The following is a 25,760-nucleotide window of genomic DNA, read 5'->3' on the forward strand; positions in this document are numbered from 1 at the left end:
TAAATAAAATAAGCTGATTACGTTGGCATAACATTTCAGTCAATTTTTTTGGTAATGATATTTTTAAATTATTTTTATATTTATCTGGGCAATCGTTGACAAAAGCTGATAGATTTGCAAGTGCGTTGACTATTAACGGCTCTGAATTAGAGAAACGACAAAATTTTGGAAATAATTAGAATAACACACTAAAAGAAAAACACACTTAAATAAAAAATTAAAACACTTCATGTGCATCCCATGTCAACATTTTAGAAATGATAATAAATGATAAATGCAAAAATAAATATATACAAAGAAAAAGAAATATATACATATACATCCTCATGCGAAACGAAAGTGAAGTTGCAAATAGCTATTAATAATATCAGAAGTCTGGATCACGTTTTTCGCTCTGTAACTTGCGCTCTCGCTCTCTATTTTTCTTTCATAATTTTTTAATTCCCTCTGTTTATGTTTTGTCTCGCTCACATTCTAACTGCCGTATCTTAAATTATTTTATATATTTTGAAAAACATTTTCTCGACTAAATAGTATTATTTCACGCATTGATAAGATAACACACACGTGCACACATACATAAAATTATTAACAAATTTTTCTTTTGTGGGTATGTGAAAAAATGTGATTAGTCGCCGTTCGGGTTTGATGCCGGTAAGTTCTACGGGCCAAAGCGTTAGCAGTGTGAACGAAAACATTGGCGAATTGCACAACTTCAGAGAGCAAGTGAGAGAGCGCACGAAAATGCCGTCGCGTAGCGGCAAATTGCTGCTGCTCTACTTCCACCTATTATGCTTGGCTCTCGTGGCGTCCATAACAATAGGTTCGGCAACTATTATACAAGCAAATCGTTTTACAAGCTCTCTTACTCTTCATTAATTCTCTCTCTCTCTCTCCCTTTCTCTCTTTGTGCAGATGAGCAATGCAAGCATGCAATAGACAGCTGCGATCGTTGTCTTAGCACACATCTTAACTGTGCCTGGTGCACGGACAAGGTGCGCCCACTATACCTCTCCCTGTCACTCCTTAACTACTATTTGCTCTCTTTGGCAGACCTATGAAATGCGTTCGCGCTGCCTGTCGCGCGAAACTCTGCTCAGCCTGAACTGCAGCGAGGCGAGTATCTATGAGAATCAGCCGCAGCTGGAACTGCTGCAGCAGCGACCGCTCAAGGACTATGAAGCGCGAGACGAGCAGGCGGTGCAGGTGACGCCGCAGCGCGTATTTCTCAAATTGGTTAAAGGTGCGTATCTTATCACGCTCTCTCTCTCTCTCTCTCTCTCTCTCTCTCTCTCTCTCGCTCTCATTCTCTTCCTGAGTGGTTAAACTATGCTACAATCAATCGGAATATTATATTTGTTAGCTGGAAATGTGTGTCATCGCATTTTGTTTGCTTTGCTTATTTAACGCAGGGTGTGTTTGAGTGTATTTATGTGTGTGCGTGTGTGTATTTTTCTTGTGAGTCGCTTATCACCATATCACCATATCTAAGTTAGAGGAATTATACGGCAGCGTGGGAATTTAGAGAGTTTATTGAACCCTCGTTGGTTACATACAGCGGTTCTTATGGACCTAATCTGCATATACATAAGTCGGAGAATACGACAAAGTAAAGCTAGGCAGAATGAGTAAGAGAGAGAGAGAGAGAGAGAGAGAGAGAGAGAGAGAGAGAGAGAGAGAGAGAGAAAGAGAGAGAGAGAGAGTGTGTGTGTGTAAACATATACTACATTAGAGATTGATTCATAATTAACATAGGAATATTTGGAAACTGGAATTAAATGAATCATTTCTGATTGGATGTCACACCAGTTGGAGCGTGAGTGTGTGAAAGAGAGATCTATCATATCAATTCTATTGATTACTCACTTATTAAACAAACACGTCGGTTTTCTTGTTTTTAACCATCCATATATATATATTTCCCGCTCCCTCACTCTTTTTATCGTTCTATTGAAGTCTGCCTACCTTTAATTATCCTACTAATGTCTAGTTTTCAAATAAACGTTGTTAAAAGTTCCCTAGGCTAGGGACTCCCTTTTCAAATTAGTTTCTACAGGAAGGCAAAAAAGGCGATAACTGCATGATAAATTTAGCTTATGGTACACTTGAGTTCAACTTATGATTAGCTAGGGACAGATAGCTGCAGCTGCTTATTAACAAAATGGGACATGACGAGAGATCATTCAATCGACGCCCATTACACTCTTAATGCAAAAGGAAAAACAACAATCAAATGAGTTGTAATTATGCTTTGGCAAAATTGTGGGGCTTAAGGATTAAAGGAAGGCAAACATTTTACTTGGGTGCGAACAACTGCGTTCGCTAATGAAGGGTTATAAACTGGAGTGGAGTGTAGTGCAGTGTGGTGGATAGTGTAATGGAATGTGGAGCAATGTTTAACTACTCTTGTCTGTTGTCTGTTGTCCGTTGTCTTACAATGGCATTGCAGCCTATAAAACAGCTCGTAAATGCCGCACTTAACCCCTTGAGTTTACGGCCCAGCCGTAAATCCCCTTTTGGCCCAACCCCAATCAGAATGCCAATACGAATATCTTTTTTGGGGCAGACAACACGCAGCGCATCAAGCTGAGCTATCGAGCGGCAGGCAACAATCCGCTCGACCTGTACGTGCTGATGGATCTCACCTGGACGATGCGCGACGATAAGGATACACTGGAGAAGCTCGGCGCCGAGTTGACCCAAACGCTGCACAGTCTAACGGACAACTATCGGCTGGGCTTTGGCTCCTTTGCGGACAAGCCGGAGTTGCCGATGATAATGCCGCAGCTGCGGAAGAATCCGTGTGCCGCCGAGCGGGAAAGCTGTGAGCCCACCTACGACTATCGGCACCATCTGAAGCTAACGGAAGATGTGGAGGCATTCACGGCGGCTGTGGCGGCTAGTAAGATAACGGGGAATCTGGACAATCTGGAGGGCGGCCTGGATGCTCTCATGCAGGTGATTGTCTGCCCCAAGCAAATCGGCTGGAAGCAACAGGCCCGCAAAGTCGTCATCCTGGTCACCGACGGCTTCATGCACTTCGCTGGCGACGGCCTCTTGGCGGGCGTTACGCAGCGCAACGATCGCCAGTGCCATCTGAATAAAGCGGGCGAGTATACGGGCTCGCTGACCTATGACTATCCGTCGCTGGAGGAGATCTACCGGGAGCTCTTAAGGCGCAAGATCAATGTCATCTTTGCCGTTACCGAGGAGGTGTTCAGCACGTACAAGGAGCTGAGCGGACTCATGCAGGAGATTAGCAATGTCGAAATATTGAGCGCCGATTCATCCAATATCTTGGAGCTGATCAAAAAGAGGTAGGTGAAGGGCTGGCAGAAATTTTAAGTGAGTTGGTTAAAAATGGTATATATATATATTATAGAATTTCGTTATTATCTCTCTATAAATATTTTCCTCCCACTCTATATATCGAATTCTTTTTTCTCGACATCTAATCTAAATTCCTCTCCTTATCTCACTTTTTCGATCTCTCCTTCTCCTTCAGTTATGAGAGCTTCATAAAGCGGACGCAGTTTGGAGACAACAGTCCGGACTTTATAAAAGTGGAATATTTCACGGATTGTGCTGGACAATTTCCCAGCTTGCGTAAACGCAATTATTGCAATAATGTGAGCCAAGGCAAGGAAATAGAGTTTTTTCTAGACGTAACCCTCACGGATTACCCCGAGAACGGCGTATTGGTTGAGTATTGGCTTCTAATTGAATATGAATATTGTGAGACCTGACTTCACACATCCCCTGCAGAATCACAAAATTCGCGTGGAGGAGGCATCGCTGAGCGAGTACATGGAAATCGATGTGGAGCTGCAGCGTCCGTGTCCATGCGAGGAGCCACCCGAGCCGGATGATGAATACGCACGTTTTCAGTGCGACAATCAGGGCTACCTGAACTGCGGGATGTGCATCTGTGACGAGGGCTGGACGGGCACCTTCTGCAACTGTCCGACGGATCCGTCGAATGCGACAACTAACGAGGCGCTGCTCAGGACCTGTCGTCAGCCTCTCGACAAGGAGGGCAACAGCTTGGCCACTGAAGTCTGTTCAAATCACGGCGACTGTGAGTGCGGCAGCTGCTTTTGTGATCCCGGCTATACGGGAAACTTCTGTGAGTGCCTCGAGTGCATCGATTGCGATGAGGAGCGCGCCGAGTGCTACTGTGGTCAGTGTGTCTGTAAATATGGCTGGTCGGGCACGCAGTGCAACTGCAAGGATTCCACGGACGAGTGCACTGGACCGACGGGGGAGATCTGCTCAGGTCGTGGCAGTTGCGACTGCGGCGTATGCAGGTGCCGGGAGCCGTACCTGGGCGAGTTCTGTGAGATCGATGCCGAGAAGGACAATAAGCTGTGCCAGTTCTACGAGCCCTGCGTCATCTGCCTCATCGCACAGAAGCAACATATGGGCTCCTGTGAGAATGTGAACGAGATCTGCTTCAGTGCCCAATACAATGAGCGCTTTACCCATCTATTTGTCAATGAGCTGGAGGCGGAGACCGTCTGCCTGGTGCGCATCGTCAACAAGCATGGCATTCAGTGCGATAGCTACTTCAACTATCAGGTGATCGATCATGCCAACTATTTGGCCATACAAGCCAATGATTGCGAGCCCGTCAACATGTACGCTATGTTCGGCTACATAGCAGCGTTAACCGTGTTGTTGGGTGCGTTCATCATTGGCCTGATTTGGTGGTGTCTGCGCATGAAGGACGCCCGGGAGTATGCACACTTCCTTCAGGAGCAGGAGAACAGTGCCCGTCAGGAGAATCCCATCTACAGAGATCCAATCAAACGTTACGAAGTGCCCAGAGCTCTGAGCTCTGCAAATAACACTGACAATCCATTTGCCGACTAATATATAACAGTAAACATTACCTAACTAGTATTAAGCTACATGAGTTACATGAAGAGGGTCAAGACGTACCAAAGGTTCACCAAAGGTCATATATGTCAACACTAACTTCAGTTTCAACTGCTTCAATTTCGATTTTCAAGGAGTTTTATAATATTTATATTTTCTAAATTTCTTTTTATAAGACACAAATTTTAGTACATGTATTTAATAATACTTTTGTAGTTGCCAAATAATTTTGTGCCAAATATAAAAAATATATATATAATTTACATATTAATTGACACAAACAATAAATTTATATATTTTTATTCTTTATTTGTTATTGAAAAATCTAATAATATTGTTAAGTAATTATTTTTCATTCAAGAAAGTATATTTGATTAAATCTTTCTATCATCATATATAATCAAAATATATTAAAGCAATCAAACTTTTGTGTTTTATTTATTTTATAAGTAAACAAATTATAATTTTTTAAAATTATAATGTGTATATATATATTTCTCTTATATAAACTTTCACTGCATTAATATTTTTATATTATTATTCTATAGTAAAAAGGCGTATTTGTTTGTTTATTTTTTATTTTTTAATATTCATATATTTGTTTTTACTTTTTTTTTTATATGTATATATTTTTTAAATTATTTGTATTCATTCGATAAATTATTTGTATAATGTATTCGAATTGTAACTCGATGCACACAAAATGGTATTAGCTAATTAACATGGAAACTTTTTAAACTTGTATTCGTTATATTATTTCGGTTTTGCTGTCGACAAAGTTATAATTTGCCTAACTACGCTTTAGTGGAATTAGTATTAAAAATATAGCTAATTAAAATTTATGAAAAAATAGAGATTTTAAGTATAAAGTTGCTTAAAAGAGAAAAGTTTACCTACGGCATAAGTCGATTGAAGAATTAATTTAAATTTATTTAATCCGATGCAATAACGGATTGAACTAGTTTAGAATTATACGATTTATGTGTATTAAGAAAAACTACAACCGAAAGGAAATGCTTTCAAGAACCTGACTGCTGACTACACTCTTTTGCCTCGTTCTATCTTACTCTGTACGAAAATACGAATCAGCATTTAAAGAACTAATCGTATCTGAGAGCCCCGTGGGGGGCCATCATAACTAAATGTAATATCACTAGACTCGTAGCTTAAAATTACTAAACGTGCTCCTGACCACAAATCCATCCGCAAATCCACCGCGGATGTTCGTTTGGCCAACAAAAACAAAAAAAAAAAAAAAAAAGGGAAAGAGTAATGTAAAACAAGAGAGAGAGAAAGAAAAAATTGCCAAAAACACAAATTCAATTACACACATAACTCGTAAAATGCAAAAGCAACAAATACGCGCAGGCAAGGGCGAAGCCGGCTGGCGGCGCTCCTCAGAGCACCCGCTCCCCCAATGACGGTGTCCGTTGGATGAGCATCGAGGGTGATTTCGCTGGCAGCGCGGCACTGGCGCTGCTCAACTGAGCATCGAGGGCAGCCATGTCCGCGGCGGTGGATGAGGACATGATGTTGCCATTCGCCTGGCCATGGCTCTTGATGTTGTTGTTGTTGCTGCTGGTGCTGCTGGAGCTGGGCAGGCCATGGGGCGAGGCGTCGGGCACCAGGCGACGCAACAAGCCGCCCACACAACCCCAAGGGAAGGTCCTGTGAATAGGCAAGAAGAAGAAGAAAAAAACCAACAGAAATGAGACACAACTTAGTAGAAGGTAAAGGTAAATGTTATGCATTATTAAAGTGAAACACATTAAAGCGGCGCCATTAGCCATGCACCATGGCTGGGGTGTTTCAAAGATCTGGGCAATGGAGTGGGATTTATTTCCATATATTTCGGTTTCACTGATTTCCCAAAATGGATAATAATTCACTGTTTGAATAGTCATGCGAGGGGCAAGCGAAGGGAATGAAAATGCAATGGGCAACAGTTCAAATTATTAGACAATAACTTTTGATCGACATTTCCAGGGGTGGTTCCTGAAGGAAACTTAAATGACATTTCTGGCACTAATGCTGTGTAATAGATAAATCAGAAATGTATTTTATGTACATATACAAACATATATACATATATATGAATATACGCTATTCTATTTGCCTTGATTGCTTAGAGCTTCTAATTGAAAACAAAGAATTTCATATCAGTTATCATATGTTATACAGGCATGGTCTAAGATAGAGCTTTGGGAGCATTATATACATGCAGGACAATTTATTAAGAATTTTTGAAATTATATTATGGCATTTGATTGGTCTTTGACTTAAGCTTTTCTTAAGTTAACGTAGTCACTCTAGATTTGTACTAGATTCCCTAAAGGAAATAATTATTAATAGTGTTAAATAATGCCTCTTTAATATGAAACTATATCAAGTATGCCTCTATATTGTTATATTATTAAATATTTGATAGCTATATGCCCTTCACAATTCTTTGAATCACTTTCGTATTAATTATTATAATTCAAATTGCTTTCTATATGACTGCATGCAGCTGTGAAGAATTTGGACGCGTTGGCCTCATTTTTGTAGCCTCATTAAGACATTTCTTTTTGGGTCGAGTGTTTACTTACCACTTAAGGGACAGCATGAACTTGAGGAAACCGGGAAGGACGGCCAGCTTCTCGTTCTTCCTAATGGCCGAGATGACGCGATCGGCCACATCGTTGGGATTCAATGTGGGCACCCATCTGCAAAAGAGAACAGTTTAGCTGTCAGTATATTACCGCACCGGCCACGCCCATAAATGCGCTCACCTGGCATTCACATCATCAAACATGCCCGTTGCCTGTATGAAGAACGGGCAAATGCAGGTGGTTTGTATGTTCGTATGTCCGAGAACTTCCAGCTCCAGACGCAGCGCCTCATCGAAGCCAACCTGTAATTATTTCGTGCACAAGTTTGTAGTCAAAAAGAACTTCTTCAGCAATTTGCATGCACAGCGAACGAATATACTAACCGCTGCAAATTTGCTGGCACAGTAATCGACCAATTTGCTAATGCCAACATGGCCAGCCAGAGAGGCGATCGTCACGATATGTCCACGTTCCTTCTCGATCATTTTGGGCAGAAACGCTTTTGCGGTCTGTGCAATGACAGCGAGTTATTATTATAGCAAGTGTGTGTGTCTGTGTGAGTTCAACCTACCCAAAAGTGTGCTATAACATTCACATTGAACGAACGCTCGATCAGATGGTCCGGCGTTTCCAGCAGATGCAGTCCAGACACAACTCCAGCATTGTTAATCAGCAAAGTGACCTGCAGAGGGGAAATCAAATAAAGAAACGTTTTAATGGATTCTCGTAAAGATTTACTCGGCTTCTGTTTGGCAATTTTCGTGTCTGCCAATAAAATCTGAAAGGCATTTAAATCTTATTGTTTCGTAAATTTACATGTGCAGCTAAATTGCGTAACAAATTAAATAATTCTCAACTTGTTTGCGGCTGGCCGGCCACTTGGCTATAACACGTGTTCAATTTTCGTTTATGGTCTTAGCACTAAACGCGGCAAAGCAATTTCAAGTAATTCTAACCAGTTTGCAATGAAAAAAAAAACTGCTCTTGAATATTTTCGACCTCTTGTTAATTCCAGTTCAATTTAATACTTGCAAATAAATACTTGCAGCAATAAATGCTTCAACCTCATGATAGTTAATTTATTTAATAATTTAATAATACTTCAAATTTATTTTATTTTTATAAAAGAACTAAATATGCTTTGAAAAAAAAAGGTTCTATTTAAAAAAATATTATTTTTTAGATCATGTCATCATACTACTACTACTACTACTACTACTACATACTAGATATATCATATCATATAATCATTACACAATACATATCCTATATATAAAAAGTTTGTATATGCTTATACCCCAAAATGATATTATTAAATTATAAGAAAAATTAAAAATAAAATTATTTTATGGTTTTTCAAATTATTATTTTAATTTTCATTATATTTTTAATTTGAGTATATATAGTAATCGGTTATAAAGTATTTATATGCAATCATTTAACAAATTCGAAATGTTTCCGATATTAAAAAGATCTCACCTCATTTGATAAAATTCTTAAAGTCTCTTAATCTGTAAAATCTCTATCAGGCGAAACTAAATTACCTTAATTAACTTTTATTTAACTTCTGCTTTACTTTTATTTTTTATTTCTATCTCATATATACTTTGTAAGAAATTTACGCACATTCCGATTCCACTTCCTACTGCATATTTATTAAGTAATTCATTACGGACCTAAATCATTTACCAGAAAGCGAAAATACAACAAAAAATAGTGCAATTATTATTACAAAAGTTTTTTTTTTTTTTTTCAGCTTAAATCTCAATGCGTAATTTGCTATGAAGATGCGTTGGAAACGAATGAAAGCAAAGTAATAATAAGTGTAACATGTCAAGGTCTAATTGCGAATAATGTAAAATGCTGCTTGGAGATATAAATATGATTGCTTCAACTATAAATAAGCGACGTTGCTGCTGTTGCTACTTAGGCTAAAGCTAACAACAAGTGCAACATTTCATTTAACAAGAAAAGCTATCATAGCAACAACCGATGTAATAACTACGGACAACAAATTCAGGCCAGAGCGGGTTCAAGTGCACCGGGCGAATGGGTGAATGGGCGCAGGGAGCTGCGACAGCGGGTCACACGTTGCGTATGCGCAAGCAAAAACAAAAAGAAAACAGAAAAAAGCATTTAACGAGGCGTGCATTAAAGCAACAGCGAAGCAAAAAGCACAACACAAGTTATTAAAAATATTAAATGTACTATTTCAGAGACCAGACGGCAACAGTAACAACAAAAGCAAAGAGTCATCTGCATAACGCATGACTTATTAAGTAGTTAAAATGTTTTTTGCTCATTTGTGCTACTGTTTTAAATACCCTGTAATCTATAGAAACTAGGGATTGTCTGTGATTTCATATCTTATCTCTATTGACTAACTAGAGACCCAAAAGTTAATAGAAATAAGATACTTCCTCTAAAGTTATGTGCGATATCGTTAAGTCATTTGTTCGAAATCTTAATCTTAATCCTGGTTTTTATTTGCTTAGCTAACTGTATTCTCTATTCCTCACTAGCCAGATTAATGCCAAATTTAAATTGAAATTTTTAATAAAAACAAAATAGAATAATGATAATTGAACATAAAACATTAAAATACACAACTAATTATATTATTTAAAATTTTCTAGCAATTATATTTTTTTTATGTTGCTCTTAGGTACAGGGTATTCTTAGGCTGCATTTTAAACATCAACGCATCTTTACTTATCTCTATGCTATTTTCTTAATTTTTTTTTTTTTTTTCGTTTACTCAGTCTGAAGCGATAATGGTCTTTGGACTCCTCGACTCAATTTTTTTTGTTGCTAAACTATTTTGATAACTTTATTCTAACTATTTTTGCTTCTTAATTTCGTTTCGCATGTTGTTTTCATTATAATTATTTTTTGTGGAAGTTTCTAGCTAAAGCCAAACAGATTTTACCTTTTATCTCTTTACGCTAATGATTCAAGACTCAGTTGTTATTGTTATTGTTGTTGCTAAAGTTGTCAGATCGTTAATATTTTATGCAGAATTAAACGCAGGCCAAGCGTAAAATGTTTTGAGCCCCCATAATGATGGCATATCAAAGCGCCCGTTGATACAAACTCTGCAACAATGAACTGACCAAAATTGTTGACCATTTTGGGCTTGTCGCCGAATAGAACAATAAATGCTTGTATTTTTCAAAAATTATAGAGGGTCTTTAGCGTAATTATAGGCCGAATATTATAGAGTTCAAGTAAAGTTCAAGTGCCGATAATTATATATGCTTAACTTTAAAAATGATAAATGTGAATCACATATCAAGACTTTAATGAGTAATTACTGGACTTAAATATTTTTCAGCACTTTAATGTATACTTATAAAATTTTACTTAAGTTGCACTTTAAAAGTCTCTAAGTTGATTTATGGCTATTTATTTAGAGAGAGGAAATTAATCTTTATATAGGGAACAAAGCTATCATCAGTATTTAAATTATGCATTTCTATATTTTCAACTTAGAGCTGGCAATCAGAACTTTTTATCAGTTCTTCAAAGACTTGAATATGCTTACGATTTTTTTTGTTTAATGATTTCACAACTCCAGCTGCGCCCTTGACTTAACATTCATTAGCAATTGCAACAAAAGGGAGTTCTAATCAAAAGGGCAAACAGTCGAGCAGACAACGATAATAATTAGCAGGAAAAGGGCCACGCTTAAGCAGCTTATTTGTTTATAATTATACGAAATAAAAATTCGGGAAGAAATAATAAAATATAAACTTAGCCTTACATTTTAGCCTTACATAAATTAAAAAAAAAGTTGAAAAATAAAAAATCTGTTTTGTTTTTAATTTAAATTTTAGTTAACTCTTTAGTTGTAAAAATTGAATTTTAAAAAATTGTACCCAATTTTTAATTTTAACAGAGATTTTTATTAACAACCTACACACACTATATTATATTTTCTAGTAAATATTTTAATATCATAGCATATAAATTAGCATAAGATAGGCTGATATAATATCAGAATTGCTAGAGATCGAGGCTAAAAATTACTTCAGGCCTTGGATTATATACATGGCCTAAAGCACTCAAGCACTAAGCCAACATTAGTGTCATGTTGGCCATAAATAGTTTTAAGCTTTAATGAAACAATTAAAATTGTATTTACATTGAATCCAAGTCTTTGACGTATAAATTCTATCCATAATGAGGTGACGTAGAATGTCGTTATATAACAGATTCAAGCTATAACGGACTCAAGTTATTCATGTTTTTAGATGAGTTTTTGGTTTCAGTTCTGGCTCAGTTAATTTCAGACTCAAAGTCAATAAATGTTGAGCTACAACTGGTTCGAGATGAGCGCGTCTCGTCTATAACGATAATATTACTGTCCTCTGCGTTCCACACTTTAATTAGTATGTATTCTTTTTTCAATATAGACATCTTCAATGCATAGACTATCGATATAACCCCATTGCGGAAGCCATCAAAGCTAATGTGAATGATGAAAACTGATGCGCTTGCCGGACTTTCGACACTTTGGCAAAACTGCGCTAATCACATTAGCAACTGCAGTCGACTATCGGCCGTCCACAGTCGAAAGCCAGGCAGATAGCACTTGCCAGTTGGCAGTCAGAAGGCGATATTCGACTGGCGGCAGTCAGCGTTCACAGTTGCATTCACAGTGATAATGAATGCCATGACACGATTGCATGCCTGTTGCAATTGGACATCGCCTTGGATAATTTGAAGATTGTATATACATATGTATGTATGTATATATGTGTATAGTTTCTTATAAGACTTATGCGTTGCAGTGAAGATGCGTTCGGGAGCAGTCGCACAATTAGTGCCTGTGATTTTTATGCACTTTTAATGTGCATCCCAGAATAGGCGTGGCACTGTGGCAGTGCTCGACGGCGACGGCAGCTCGTGCCGGTTGCGATTAATTTGAATGCAGGCTGCGATTTTGCCCCGGTAAAAGCCAAAGGCAGCCAGTGCTCCACATTGTGATTAATTGCCAGACGCAACGCAAGTGGCAACCAGTTTGAAGGCCCCGTCCAATGGTCACTTCCCTCCCTATGTCTCTCTCTCTCTCTCTCTATCTCTCTCACCTCTTTCTTTGTCTTTCTGTCTCGCTCTCTAGCACTTCTCAAGGTTGACTGTGGCACGCTGAAAATGCGCTCATGCATACAAATTCACGTCTTGAAACAAAATTTATGACATAAATATATGCAGAAGATGTGTTGCCCGGGGGCGTGGCCACGTCGAGAGTGTTTGGGCCTACATGTGTTCATTCTAAACAATAACAACAACAACAATCACACAGCTAGTAGAAGGGTTCTGGCCATTAAACGCCCCTCAACAAACAATTACGTCGACTACTTTAAGCGCTCAACTGTGAACGGCAATTACAAGAGTTTTATGCTTCAATTGACGCGCACATTCCACAAGTGCACATGTCCCTCCCCTTCCCGTTTCCCTCTCTGGATACTTACATCACCAACTTCTGCTCTGATGACATCGGCCGCTTTGTAGACCTCCTCTTTCTTTGATATATCCACCACATAGCCCTTGCAATAGCCGCCCGCCTCTTCTACGATCTGAACGGTCTCCGCAATGCCTGAAAAGTTCAGAAAATTACATAAGTATCATTCACTCTCTCTCTCTCTCTCTCTCTCTCTCCCTCTCTCATTGCTCTCTTTCTTTCTGTCTGTTTGCTTTACCCTTTTGATTAATGTCCCAAATGATAATTTTGGTGCCCATTTTGCCCAGTCGCTCGGCAAGCTGACGGCCGAGTCCATTGCCGCCACCTGTGATTAACGCAATGTCCGTGTTGAGTTCCTTTTCGGGATAGCCGAAGGCGATGTAATAAAGGTCCTGCAGGAAACAAACGATAAGAGAGGTGTTGATAATTATACAGAGGAAACAGAGTAAGTTAATTGAGGCAATATAATTAAAGGCGTCAAAAGTTGCAGCATGAACAAAATTGATGCGTTTCATAAAACTAAAATTCAAATTTAAAACAAACTGTGGGAAATTACGCTATAAAAAATCGTCTTGTTTCCTTTTAAAACCTTTCGCTGTCTGACAATGTCTTATATGTGAGCCCAAGGAAAAACAAAAAACTTTTAGCCAAAACATTTTGACACCGTATTTCCATAAGCTTTTAACTGAGCCGGCTTCTGTTAAATGTCAAATGTGACAACAAGTTTGTTGCCTAAGTCTTTTGTTTTAACCCTCGTCATTCTGGAGGCTTTTCTTGTGAGTGTGCCGCCAGCTGTCAGACAGTGTGTGTGCCAATATTAGCGCACAAACATGCTGTTCCATATGTCAATTTTGGCTCTCTTTTTGGTGGTGCCCTCAACAAAACCAGCAATGACAAATAACATAAATGGGCAAACAAATCGCCAACAATGTGAATTGTCTGGCAGTTTGCGGTAGCATGTTAATAGAGGCTGAATTTGACGCCTCAAACTGGGTAAATACTTGAAATGTTTTCAACTTCTTTAAGAGATCAACTCAACTCTTTGGACGCTGCTGCTGTTGATTTAGTGTCAATAAGCTGTCATAATATATGACTCGCACGTCTACATTGTCGCATAAAGATAACAAACGGCGCGGGCAACAAAATTGCCAGCAACAACAACAACAACAGCAACAGCAGCAACATTAACATAACATTTTACTCATTTTTTCGGGAGGAAACAATAATACAACAAAGATAAGATACAACAAAAACATCAACAGCTAAGGGGCAACACAGTGGCACTTTCCATCTCGCTTGCCACCAGAGGCGGCCCATAAATTTTCGTGCCACACGCGACGTCAACATCGCTTCACAGTCCCGCAGCCGTCGCGCTGGGCCCTGCAACTGTGCCCCGGCTTGGGGTGCAACTTCAGCTACTACTCAGGGGCCAACGACAGCAGCGGCAGCAGCCGCACTGGCAAGCGTGTCCAATTATTTTGACATTAACAATGAATGTGGCGCAACGTGGCCAGCATTGCTAGTGTTGTTGTTGCTGTTGATGTTGCTCTGCAAGCGGCTTAGCAAAGGGTATTATATGGTTAGGCAACTGTTCGGAATAGTTAACTAAATAAGGTGATTTTATCATGTATTTTTTTAGTAGTTTATTTATGAAAAATCTAAATTCTATATTTAGTAAGATATACTTTCTTTAAAACAAAAATGTAATATATGTTTTTGTAATTGAATAGTATGTATATCATTTTAGTTCTAATTTTGGGTTTAGTTTACGTTAACAGAAAATTAAATGTCATTTTAAAACTAAAACGCTAAACACGAACGTATTTTAGTATCTTCGGTTATAATGAAGAATTCAAGTTTTAAGTAATAAAAATCATGCATTAATATACAAATATATTTAAGTACATTTATATTAAAAAAAAAAAAGATATAAGATCAAGTATGATGTAAGATCATAAAAAATTTGACTACAATATAGGGTATCTACTTTTTCGAAATATCTTATCAAATAAACTCTTCCCCTTTTAGTTAGCTGCAGTTTGGCCACGAAATAATAAAGAAAATAAAGCAAAATGCAAGAAAAAAAAGTTGACCATAAATAATACGAAAATTCATTAAGGGTACCATGTTAGCTGGTGTCCGGTGGCGATGATTATGATGATTATGATGAATATAATGATATGAGATAATAATGATCAGTCGCCTCTTTCACTTGTTGCCTTGTTGACAGACATTTTGTCACATAATTGAACATGCAATTCGTGTGCTTTTTCCCGACGTCTTTGGCTCTTCTGCTTGAACAAGGGCAGGAAGTGACCCATTATAATTTATGCATAACATGATAATAACTTAAATATGTGTCTGCCGCGATTTATGCCGAAAGATAAATGTATTTTTTTTTTAATTCTTTTTTTTATATTTTTTTTTTATTCATATTTACAAGAGCATTTTAATGGGCCATCAAATGGAACATATGCGAAACGCTCAACCCATTAAACTGATCTTTTTACACTTTCAAGTTTATGCAAAAAATAAAACCTTAAGGCTGAACAAATGTGAATAAAATAGTGCGGAAGTCCATTCTAAAAGCAAATCATTTGCTTGTTCTGCCTGATCTCGAGCTAATAAAGTCCACACATGACTTGCCTATATGTAAATGCAACCAGATACAAAAAGCTTTAATATAGTCGTGCTCGTATCCATATTTGCTTTGTCATTTGACAAAAAAAAAAAAAAAAAAAAAAAAAAAAAACAGAAATATAAGTTAAAAAAAAAACTGGAAATCATTTTTCACAATCTGTCTTTTTTAAAAGCGAAAAACCAGCTGCGTCAGCATCAAACTTGTAGGGTCTGCGTCTGGGTTTATTGGTCTCTTTTATGGTTTGTTAGATTGTCTATTTGATTGTCAAGGTAAACGCATTGACCTTTGTAAAAAAAAAAAAAAAAAAAAAAAAAACAAAATAAAAACGGAAAATTTCCAAGAGCTTACGAATAACGCTATGTTTGAGTATTAACGTACAAATGGAGCAATGTTGGGCATCTTTTAAATTATTCTTTATATACTGACATAGATCTCTTAATGCCAGCTAAGCGCTGTGATTTGATGGAATTTGTAGTCTATAAATTTTCCATTTAATTGGAACAGTCTCAAGGTGGAGCTTGGATGGAGAGATATGAAAAACAAATTTACGTGCGGTATAAAAAGTAAAAGTGCTCGACTAGAAGATACCCAGCACACTGCTTTGGCGATTCGAACTCCCTATGGTATTTTTTAATCATTTTTCTCCGACATAATGTAATACCGTTGAATAACTTTTACTGGAAGTCAACTAATTTAAATCAGATTTGCTTAGTATTTATGTAGAAATAGGCAACGCATCTAACATTGGAAATTATAATTTCATATTTAATTTATTCGTGATATTATGAATTTTAGTATTGAGAAGATGCATAGTTTATAGGGCCAGCCATGGCTTGAACTGGTTAGTATAAAATATTTCAGATTTTATGTTTTACCTCTAAATTCTCGACAAGTTGTCGTTAGTGTGTCTTTCCATGCTATCTATATATTTATAGTAAGAGTCGCAAGAAATGAAAAATATTTCTCTATGATGCTATAATTTGTTGTCTCTTGTGTTTGCTGTCAGCATTTTTTTGTTTCTTCATATATTTTATCACATTTTCTTGATTATCATTCTCGCTATATATAGCAATTTTAATTTATAAAACAAAATTAAAAAAATATTCATCTTTATTAATTATGTCAACAGTTTTCTATTTGTTTTGATTATTATCATTTTTTATTTTTTTTTTTTTCAAAACTGTTTTTATTTATCTAGCAGCTGTTATTATTTAGCAAACACCTTTTAGTGTTTGAATTAAATGTTTATTTACTTTCGCCTATCACACGTATTGACAGCTTCTATTCTAGGTACAAGCAACTCTTGTCAGATTCTAGACATAATAGAAAAGCATCTTTACCAATTACAGAAACGATTCAGGAAGTTGTAAGATCTGCCTGCCTCATTATCATTAGCTGTTCATTAGTCTTGAATCAACATTTAAGCACACAACGTTTCTAACTGTACAATAACATTTATGAATCCCCACAAAGCTCACAATTAGCATATGAGCGGTGAACAACTCTTGCGCAATTATGCAAATTCAAAGAATCAAATGAAGAAAAGACAAGAAACAAATTTGCGACAAAACCGCAGACAAAACTGAAATATGAATGCTGGCATATGGTCACGTCTTATCTAAATACAAACTTCTAAAGGCGCTAAGCGCCAAGCCACAGCACTGCAGCGAATGCTAATCAAATGTTAGCTGCGCTTGTGTTTGTGCTTGTGCTTGGCTAAAAGCAAATGCTAGACTGAGCTACCAGAAACTTGTTTACTTCGTCCGGGAGAATTGCGAAAAATTGAAAATCTAAACGACTTCGTAGACCAGGTGAATTCTAAGCCAGCTGAAAGTGAAACCGCCAGCCGGCGGGCCAACCTGCAAGTCAGCCTCAAGTCAAGTGTCTTGCCCAACAACAAAGCACATGTATGCAGTTGCAGTAGTAGCTCGTCGCACGACTCGAACCGACTCGACTTCACTCAAATCGGCTCGAGTTGAATCCATTCGAGCCACTCGACTCGACAGCTGCTTTAATTAGCTCAACTTTTGCTTGAGCGCTTTTCTATTAGCTTATAAATAAGAGACTTAAGACACGAACTTGCCTGGTGCAGCACTGATGCAATTTTCATTTGCTGCCACACTCACTCAAGCAACTAGTGACCTTTAAAGCTTTGCTATATATATATAAAAAAAAAAAATAAATATAAATTTGAGAAAATTACACAAAGCTGAAGTTGACTAGAAAAAGCTTAAAAGACAGCGTAAGAAATCGAATAAACCTGAACATGAATATTGCAATGGCATATATCTGGGAAAATAGCTGAACGAGCGAGATGCGCTAATGATGTTCAAAAAAAAAAAATAAATAAATAAATAAATAAATAAAAAAACAAAAAAACGACAGACGTATTGATATTTATTCAGTGGCTTTTAATTCAATATGTGCATATATTTTCTAATCATTTGAATTTGCATCTTTTTAATTTATTTCTGCGTTTTTCTATAACCAAATAATATTGATTGCTTTTTAGGTCGTAATAAATATTGTTAATCATAATAATAATAATTTTGTATATATTATACAATTACAAAGCCTTTCATCTGTGGAGGGTAAATAAAGAAAAAAAAATGCAAAAATATCTATAAACTGAATTTAAAAACTGAAAAAACTGAATAAACAAAAAATTAATAGATAGTATATCAAATAAATATGTTAAATAAATATATTCTTGAACTCGGAATTTTTAACATACATTTTCTACATATATGTATTATAAAATGTATAAAGCATATATAAAAATTGAAAAAAAATATTTAAAATAAAATCTATTTAATAACTATATGATTATATGGAATCATTATTAAAAATACTACTACATTGCATTTTTTATTAATTCAAAAATGTTTTGATAGTAAACGGTAACATAAATTCTCACTGTAACAGGTTCTGCCTATAATATGTTTATTCGATGAAGTGTATGTGTGCATTGATCTAGGCGTAACGCGCATTCGATTTCTATGGCGTCAGCGCGTTGTGCCCGTTGCAATTTCTGAGGCGTCATCGAGCTGGGTTGCCTTCAAAAGTTTACTCGCCAAGCTAGCTATTTTCAATGAATGTGAGTGTGTGTGTGTGTGTGTGTGTGTTTGGCTAGCTGTTTGCTTTTATTGTTTTATTTGGTTTGGCTGCTTGCTGCAGCGGGTGGTCGGTCACTGCTCTGACAGCCTTCAAAATCCATTTTTATTTATTGCTACGCAAAAATTAGCACCCGAAAGCTAGTTGTTAGCTTTGTTTTTTGTTTTGCAGCCAGTATACTGCAATTGATGTACAGCTACATATATATCTGGCAATCAAGTTCTATGCTTTGCAATCTTGGTTCAAAGAAGTGGAGAAGTGGAATTTACCGCTCGATTGATGTACGCTTGAGATTGCTGCAAATTGCAAAACTGCGATGTCAGCGGATATGGAATGCGTAAAGTTAATGTGAAAAAGAATGTTTGACCGCAAGTAATTGTGTTTTATTATATAAATATATATACTATATAATGAGTATACCTATATATTTTGAAATTTGGTACTAACCACAATTATTGCTAAGCAAATTCTCAATTCAAATGAGAAGAGGATTATAGAATTCATAAAATTTGTCTGTGTTTCATTTCGAAAATTATTGTTAAATATTATTAATCGTTATTATTTCGTTACGTCTTCTTAAATTTTTGTCAATACGACATTCAATTTATATTTTTCATTTGCATACATGTGAAACAATACAACTTAACCTATATTTAAATCCTAATATATATTATCTACTGTTTTTTTTTTTAAGTCCGTTTCCAATTCTATTTATAAAGCATAAAGGATAAAGAATGAATTCTTTGAGCGAGTGAAATATGAATGAAGAATATATGAGAATATATTTATTTCTAATAAAATACATATCCTGAAAAAAATGTTCTATACAAATATCATGTAAATTATATTTTATATAAAACATCTAATATTTAAGTTTTCTTCATTCACTGTAACCACAGAACGGTTATGACTCAGTTCATCAAACACACCCGTCCGTTTACTGGCCTATTTGAGGAGTGACACACTATCCTAACCCACTTCACATGTGAGATAATCCAAACAAGTGAGCCAAGGCCGTTATGGGCTATGAGCCTGCGCTTCAAATAACCTCCACAACGAAACACAGTCTCGAACAAAAGTTAACTTTATGCTCACATATGCAATACCAAGTAGCTGTTATACGACTTTTGTTGCTGTTGTCTTTGTTGTTGTTGTTTGACCAACACTTTCGATTTCAATTGCGTTTACTTCTTTTATATTTCTTCTCTTGCTTTGCCGTGGTACGCACACACACACATACATATATATATATATGTATATATATACATCTAACGCACACACGCTTCACAGTTAGGCGGGCAGGTTGCCCGCGAAAAATTGTGTTGCTGTGGCAACAACAGCAGTCGAACCCACAACTGGCCAAGCTAATAAAAACAGGCTTCATAGCGTTGCAAAGCCGGCAAAATGCAAAAGTTGAACTGGGTCAACAAGCCAAAACGCAGCAGCGACGCCAACGCCAGCAGCGCTGCTCGCGTCGCAGCGCCTGGGAATAATGTATGTTATTTTTTTGTTTTGCAGATTTTTTTTGGTTTGTTTTGGTTTTATTTTGGAAGTGTTCCCCGAAGCTTATTTCCAGCGCCTGCCAGACAGTTTCACAGATAGTGGCCATAAAAGCACACCCTCGAACGGCCAAGTTTGTTGCCTAAGTCTTTTGATTTACATGCGCTTAACGAATTTAAGAATGCAGCGACATGAACCAGGCTAATATCCAACTGCATGTAGTCGATTGTTGTGCCAAAGCCCATTATTAACACGGTCAATCAGCAACTGCAATTGCAACAATGACAACAACAACAATGACAACAGCTGACTAGTCGGCGCAGTAGCGTCTCGGGCGAATCTTGAATCTGAACATGCAAATTAGTTTTGGCTCGTTCATGACTCGTTGATATTGCATTCAGCATGCAAATGTCAACATTTATAATGGGCAACGCCTCCAAGCCCATGCCTCTTACTCTCTCCCTCACGCTTTCTGTCTCTTTTCTCTTAGTCTGTCTCCATGCAGTTGGCATCATCCGTCGCTTAGCTAGGCATTCAGGCAAAGAGAGTTACCTCGGTAATTTAATGGCACTCATGCATAATAAGACCGAGGCAAATACATGATACACATGCTACATTTAATGATCATATCTCACACATACACTGACTCTCACACAAACACATGCACACACAGAGATATATAAGAGTAACCGCCGCAAACTAAAAAGGTTTCGTTTTTATCTTTGTTGCCAAAGTGAAATTAATATAATTATATAGCACAACAACAACAACAACAAAAAACCTACAAAAATTGTTTGCTTATGTAATGCTGCGAAATTTGTTTATAAATCCGAGCGTGTCAATTTGACCACAAAAAAAAACAAACAAAATAAAATAATATAATAATATTTTAAACAAAATATTTGCCCTTAAGCCTTATATTCGAATTCTTTGTTAACTAGCAATCAATTTCAATTATGCGCTCTTACAGCAATTAACCGATTTGGTTGGCCCTTTTGGCGTCAGCTAAAAGCAAATCATTTGATAATCTTGAAAACGTTTTCTGTCCGCCTATCTAAAATGTGCAATCACCTTAAGTGCTCGCCGACTTAGCTGTCTAATTAGACAAGTTTCAGTCAATATAAAATTTTTTTATAACATTGTACTGCAATAAATTACTTTCGATTGGCATTGAATTCATTCACGGTAATTAAAAATATATATCATTAACAAGATGCTCATTTCATTTCCTTTAGCTTTAGAAACTATTATAGATATTTGCGCTGTAATCTTTGCATTTTACTGAAATCGTGTTAGAACAGGCTAGCACCTTATATAACTATAACAAGACCGAGATGATAATGGTTATTGCTTAGCTGAGTTAATCCTTTTCAATTGTATGGAGTACATTAATTACTACCTTTCCATTAATTTCCAATCACACCAATTCTAATAACCATTAATCAGTCAATTTAGCACACATGCTCACTTATATTTTTGTAATTAACATATATTTTCTTCATCAATTCATACTTGACTCAAGTACAAGGTACTTGGTATTTAAATTTTTCGAGCTTGAATCGATTGCTGTCCATTATATAATGGAGAGATGATATATTATTGAATAAGCGAGTAATTATATTGTGTTATATATTATATTATATGTCACGCCCCTTGTGAACGATGCAGAATTGTCGAATATAACATAAAAAGTTTATGCTGCAGACTATGCTATAAACCAAAGTACCCTAAAACAGAAGTATACTTGGAGCAACGTGTTTGCATGCTTCACTTAACATTTATCGATTTAATTAAACGTAATTACTTAATTAACCAAAACAATGGATGAGATCTGCATGCTATAAGTATAACGAGATCGTGAATATAAATTAATCATGCGCGTGCCGATAATGACAGCCATAAAAGGTAGATGAGATTGCAGAGTTATTGATAAACCACGCAGACTTATTTAATTACTTTTTATTTTTATTTTTAACAAGCAGCCAAGAGGCCAGAGCCAAGAGCCAAGAGCAAGCGCACTTATAAGCTCTGCCCACGAATTGAGGCAGTGAAAATAAGTGGCCCAAAAACGAGTTTATCTGATTTGGTGAATTCGTAAATTGATGTCATTTATCAAGTGCATTTTTTGAATAGCAAACTAAAGTCAGAAAATATAATAAATTACTTTCGATTTTTGACCGATTTACTCATCAAATCATTAAAGACTTATTCGAGGAGATTCGATAATCAATTTATCGATTTGATTATGTTGACTTAGGTTTATAAAAGTAAAAAGCTGCATTATATAATATTATTATAAATAATATTATACATATTAATTAAGGAATTAATTTTTATAGAGACAATACGAACTTATGGGTTTTTATAATTGTCTGAGAAGCCCATTATCACATAATCAATATGAATTTATTGAAAAGTTTATTTTAAATAAAAACTTTAAATATATATTTCAAAATTATAATAAAAATTTTCTTTGTCATCACTCAAAGTTTCAGCAATAAAATCTAAAACTTTCCTAATCCATCTCAAAACGGAATTAAAATTTGTTGTTCTCTAATTTGTTATGAGTTTTGCATTTGATTTCAGAGAGATTTTATATATTAAATTGATTGGCTTAATTCCTCTCAGACAATGTGATGTTAATTAGGCTGCGTAGCTATTGCGGAGCATACGGAAGCATCAGAAATTTAAATTTAGAATAGCAAAAATCATAAACAATTCAAAATTTGTTTGGCATTTGTAAACAAAGATAGATTTGTCTTTAGATTTATGCACACCTGTTGACATTGGCTCGAATTGACTTACCTGAAGTATATAGCCTATGCTGCAGATGATGAACCACATGACATCTGCGAACGCATCCCAGGTATTCCACATTCTTTGGTTCCAGCTGAGCGGCTCTGCCACGCCCACTGCCGCACCATTGCCATTTGGCAGGGCATGTCCGTTGGCTGACGGTGTAATATCCGCCTGTAGATTGTTATTGTTCTTCTCCATTTTGCGACACGATTTTTGTTACACTTGTTCTGTATTTTTTGTTTCTTTTTAGTAATTTATTTTCTGTTGGAAAATCACAATTATTAACTTTATTTATTTTGTATTTATTTATTTATTTTTTGTTCTTTTTTTTTTTTTGCAAAACGGTTTTTCTTTGATGCAAACGAACCACTTGCAAGCAAGACAATAACAATAACAATACCAATGGCAATAACAAATAATAACAACAAGGCGAGACTACGAAATTTTTACGTTTTGCCTTTGTTATGTTTTTTTGCGTTTCTTTTATATGTGTTTTGTGCTTTTAGCTCTGATTTTCCGCGCAGCACGTCCGCTCTCGTGAGCGTAGCAAACGAATTTGAACGAAAGGAATGAATTTCGACTTCTTATTTTGCGGCGCTATTGGATATCGCCGCTGACGTCGCTGTCGCTGCCGGCGTTGTCGTTGTCGTTGCCGTTGCCGTTGCCGTTTGTTCACCGCCTGTCTGAAGCTTAGAGCTGTGTGACGTCACGAAGCTTCAGCAACAGCTGTCGCTTTGTTAGTTTTGTTTTGTTTTTGCTTTGGCATGAAAAGCAAAAGTTTTACGCGGAGCTTCGAGTCGGCAACAGCTGCGTTCTTTTGACGCTTTACGGTAAATTACCTTAACTCGCTTCAGTTTGTGTAATTTAATAAAAGCTTAGCATTTTGTGTTGTTGAGATCTTGTGCATTGCCCACTGTACACACAAATTAATTGTTATTTATGTTGGCTTAAAAGCTTTAATCATTTACAGGTCAGCTGCAGTTGCCGCTCGCCTAAAGGTATTTCAGTTTTATGCAAACTCATTAGTTTGGGGTAATTAATTAAAACCTTTGATGCAATTATAAGGTGTGTGTGTTTCTCAAAAGGTAGAGTTGTGCATGAACTTTAACAAGTGTTAGAAAATTGCAATAAAAGCATTACGAATACGCTAATTAGCAGCAAAAGCGCTTTGAAGCTCATTTTTTAACTAATTTCATATTTTCCGACACTTTTCTATGAATGCTCTTAAGGTGAGAGAATCATAAAAATAAAACACAAAAACAATTATTAGTAACTAACTAATTAGGCCTTTCAAGCACTTATTTAAGCATCTAATTTTCTTTTACATATGTTCACTTCAGTCAATTGCTAATTAGTATATTTTCCGCATTGCTTCATGTTTTCATTTAATTGTTCAGCATCTGTTGCTGCTGCTTATAAACATTAAACTCTATATAGTCCACTTAATGCTTACACTTATGATTGTTGCTCAAAAGTGTTAAGCCTTCTCCAACACTTAAATCATTTAATTATTACTTTCGTGTTTTTCACCATTTACACTTTCACAGTTGACCTATCGAATATCCTCCTTCCGTATATTTCTTCACTTTCCTTTGGCTCAATTCTGATTTATGCCGTAATTTCTGCGTGCTCGAAAGATGCCAAATGAAAGTGAAATTACGCCATTGCCTTTAATTCCATTGTTATGATCCGCTTTATTGTCTGCTCTTCTTTATGCGGGTTCTTTTTTTCTCATCTGCTTTTAGAATATTTGCATGTCTATACCCTGTACACCACGCGAGCACAGGAGCATATTATTTTGAAAAAACCCTACTACAAATATTTACATATTATGTATTTGTAAATTGATTAAATTTGATTTAATTTAATTTTATCTAATAAAAGGGGTAATAATAAAATTTATATGCAATATGGCTTCAATGCAATCATAGAATATATCTTAGTCTATAACTTCATTTTACATTTTATATAGAAACATGTTATGCAAATTTGTATTTGGGGTTTTTTTTTTTTTTTTTTTTTTTTTTCATTCTATTGATTCTTGTTGATTTCGTCACATATTTTGGGTTTATTTAATTTATATTTTTTGTGTGATTTGATTTGCTAACGTGCGTGTTTTAGAATTATTATTTTCATTTGAATTTTTAGCAAGTATTTGCAGCCTGCTGCTTGGGGTCAAAAACCGCCAAAAATATTTAAAGGCCGTCTACTTTTGGTCAGCTGCATACATGATACTGCAAAATTGCAACTGTGTGCGAGAGTGTGTGAGAGTGGGTCGAGGGACGAGGGAATTGCGAGCCGCAATAGTGAATTGCATAAATGTTGAGAGACGACTTTTGATACACACAAGAGACACTTAGAAGAAACTTAGCGACTGCCTGAGTGCACTTCTAAACCTCAAATATTTTATGCAATACATATTATAAACTTAATTTACATATCGGCATGTCACTTGCCTGTGATTTCACAATATTTTCTCAGGCAAACGCGCGGCGACGTTCTTCAATTGAAAGCACGCAATTTATCTCACTAGACGGCTTTTCAATTTATTACTTAATTATTTATACTGGTTGCTGTTCACTTGTGTTTGATGTTTGCCTTTTGTATTTGATTATATTTACTTTTAACTTTTTCAGCGTCCTCTTGCGACCAATTCGTTGACATTTGTGACGCATGCGTCAAACACAAGAACACAGCTGAAGAGGGAGAGCTAGAGAGAGAGAGAGCAAGCGGCATTTGCCAAGCGTGAGAGCAGGCAGTGTATGAAAGGGCT

At 36.4% G+C, this 25,760-nt stretch overlaps 2 protein-coding genes across 5 annotated transcripts; one reads left to right on the forward strand and one right to left on the reverse strand.

Moving 5' to 3' along the window:
* Nucleotides 1-200: 200 nt before the first annotated feature.
* Itgbn (Integrin betanu subunit) lies at nt 201-5,302 on the forward strand. Of its 2 annotated transcripts, XM_018004060.2 has the most exons (7): nt 201-396; nt 633-823; nt 916-995; nt 1,054-1,243; nt 2,567-3,317; nt 3,506-3,701; nt 3,766-5,302. In XM_018004060.2, the coding sequence occupies exons 2-7, from the start codon at nt 649-651 to the stop codon at nt 4,870-4,872; spliced, it is 2,499 nt and encodes an 832-aa protein (XP_017859549.1). In that variant the 5' UTR covers nt 201-396; nt 633-648; the 3' UTR covers nt 4,873-5,302. The 2 variants fall into 2 exon arrangements, with proteins under 2 accessions (XP_017859549.1, XP_089319636.1); XM_089463510.1 differs by lacking the exons at nt 201-396; nt 633-823; nt 916-995 and adding an exon at nt 1,756-1,816 and having other exon boundaries at nt 1,105-1,243.
* Nucleotides 5,303-5,438: 136 nt separating this feature from the next.
* LOC108611423 (estradiol 17-beta-dehydrogenase 11) lies at nt 5,439-25,744 on the reverse strand. Of its 3 annotated transcripts, none has more exons than XM_089463511.1 (9): nt 25,609-25,744; nt 22,994-23,248; nt 13,172-13,325; nt 12,944-13,068; nt 8,041-8,151; nt 7,853-7,978; nt 7,650-7,771; nt 7,467-7,583; nt 5,439-6,546 (listed from the first exon to the last, which is right to left on the reverse strand). In XM_089463511.1, the coding sequence occupies exons 2-9, from the start codon at nt 23,183-23,185 to the stop codon at nt 6,276-6,278; spliced, it is 1,218 nt and encodes a 405-aa protein (XP_089319637.1). In that variant the 5' UTR covers nt 23,186-23,248; nt 25,609-25,744; the 3' UTR covers nt 5,439-6,275. The 3 variants fall into 3 exon arrangements, with proteins under 3 accessions (XP_089319637.1, XP_017859554.1, XP_089319638.1); XM_018004065.2 differs by lacking the exon at nt 25,609-25,744 and adding an exon at nt 25,444-25,586; XM_089463512.1 differs by lacking the exon at nt 25,609-25,744 and adding an exon at nt 24,441-24,459.
* Nucleotides 25,745-25,760: the final 16 nt, after the last annotated feature.

The sequence above is a fragment of the Drosophila arizonae genome, chromosome 3, assembly GCF_054131065.1.
Source record: "Drosophila arizonae isolate 15081-1271.41 chromosome 3, UAZ_ARI_1.0, whole genome shotgun sequence".
Taxonomy (NCBI): Eukaryota; Metazoa; Arthropoda; class Insecta; order Diptera; family Drosophilidae; genus Drosophila; species Drosophila arizonae.

Coding starts and splice junctions, on each gene's coding strand:
- Itgbn (XM_018004060.2), top strand. CDS start 649: ATGCCGGTAAGTTCTACGGGCCAAAGCGTTAGCAGTGTGAACGAAAAC. Junction 824..915: donor CGTGGCGTCCATAACAATAG/GTTCGGCAACTA, acceptor CTCTTTGTGCAG/ATGAGCAATGCAAGCATGCA. Junction 3,318..3,505: donor TTGGAGCTGATCAAAAAGAG/GTAGGTGAAGGG, acceptor CTTCTCCTTCAG/TTATGAGAGCTTCATAAAGC.
- LOC108611423 (XM_089463511.1), bottom strand. CDS start 23,185: ATGGAGAAGAACAATAACAATCTACAGGCGGATATTACACCGTCAGCC. Junction 13,069..13,171: donor TTGGGACATTAATCAAAAGG/GTAAAGCAAACA, acceptor TGAACTTTTCAG/GCATTGCGGAGACCGTTCAG. Junction 7,584..7,649: donor TTTGATGATGTGAATGCCAG/GTGAGCGCATTT, acceptor TCTCTTTTGCAG/ATGGGTGCCCACATTGAATC.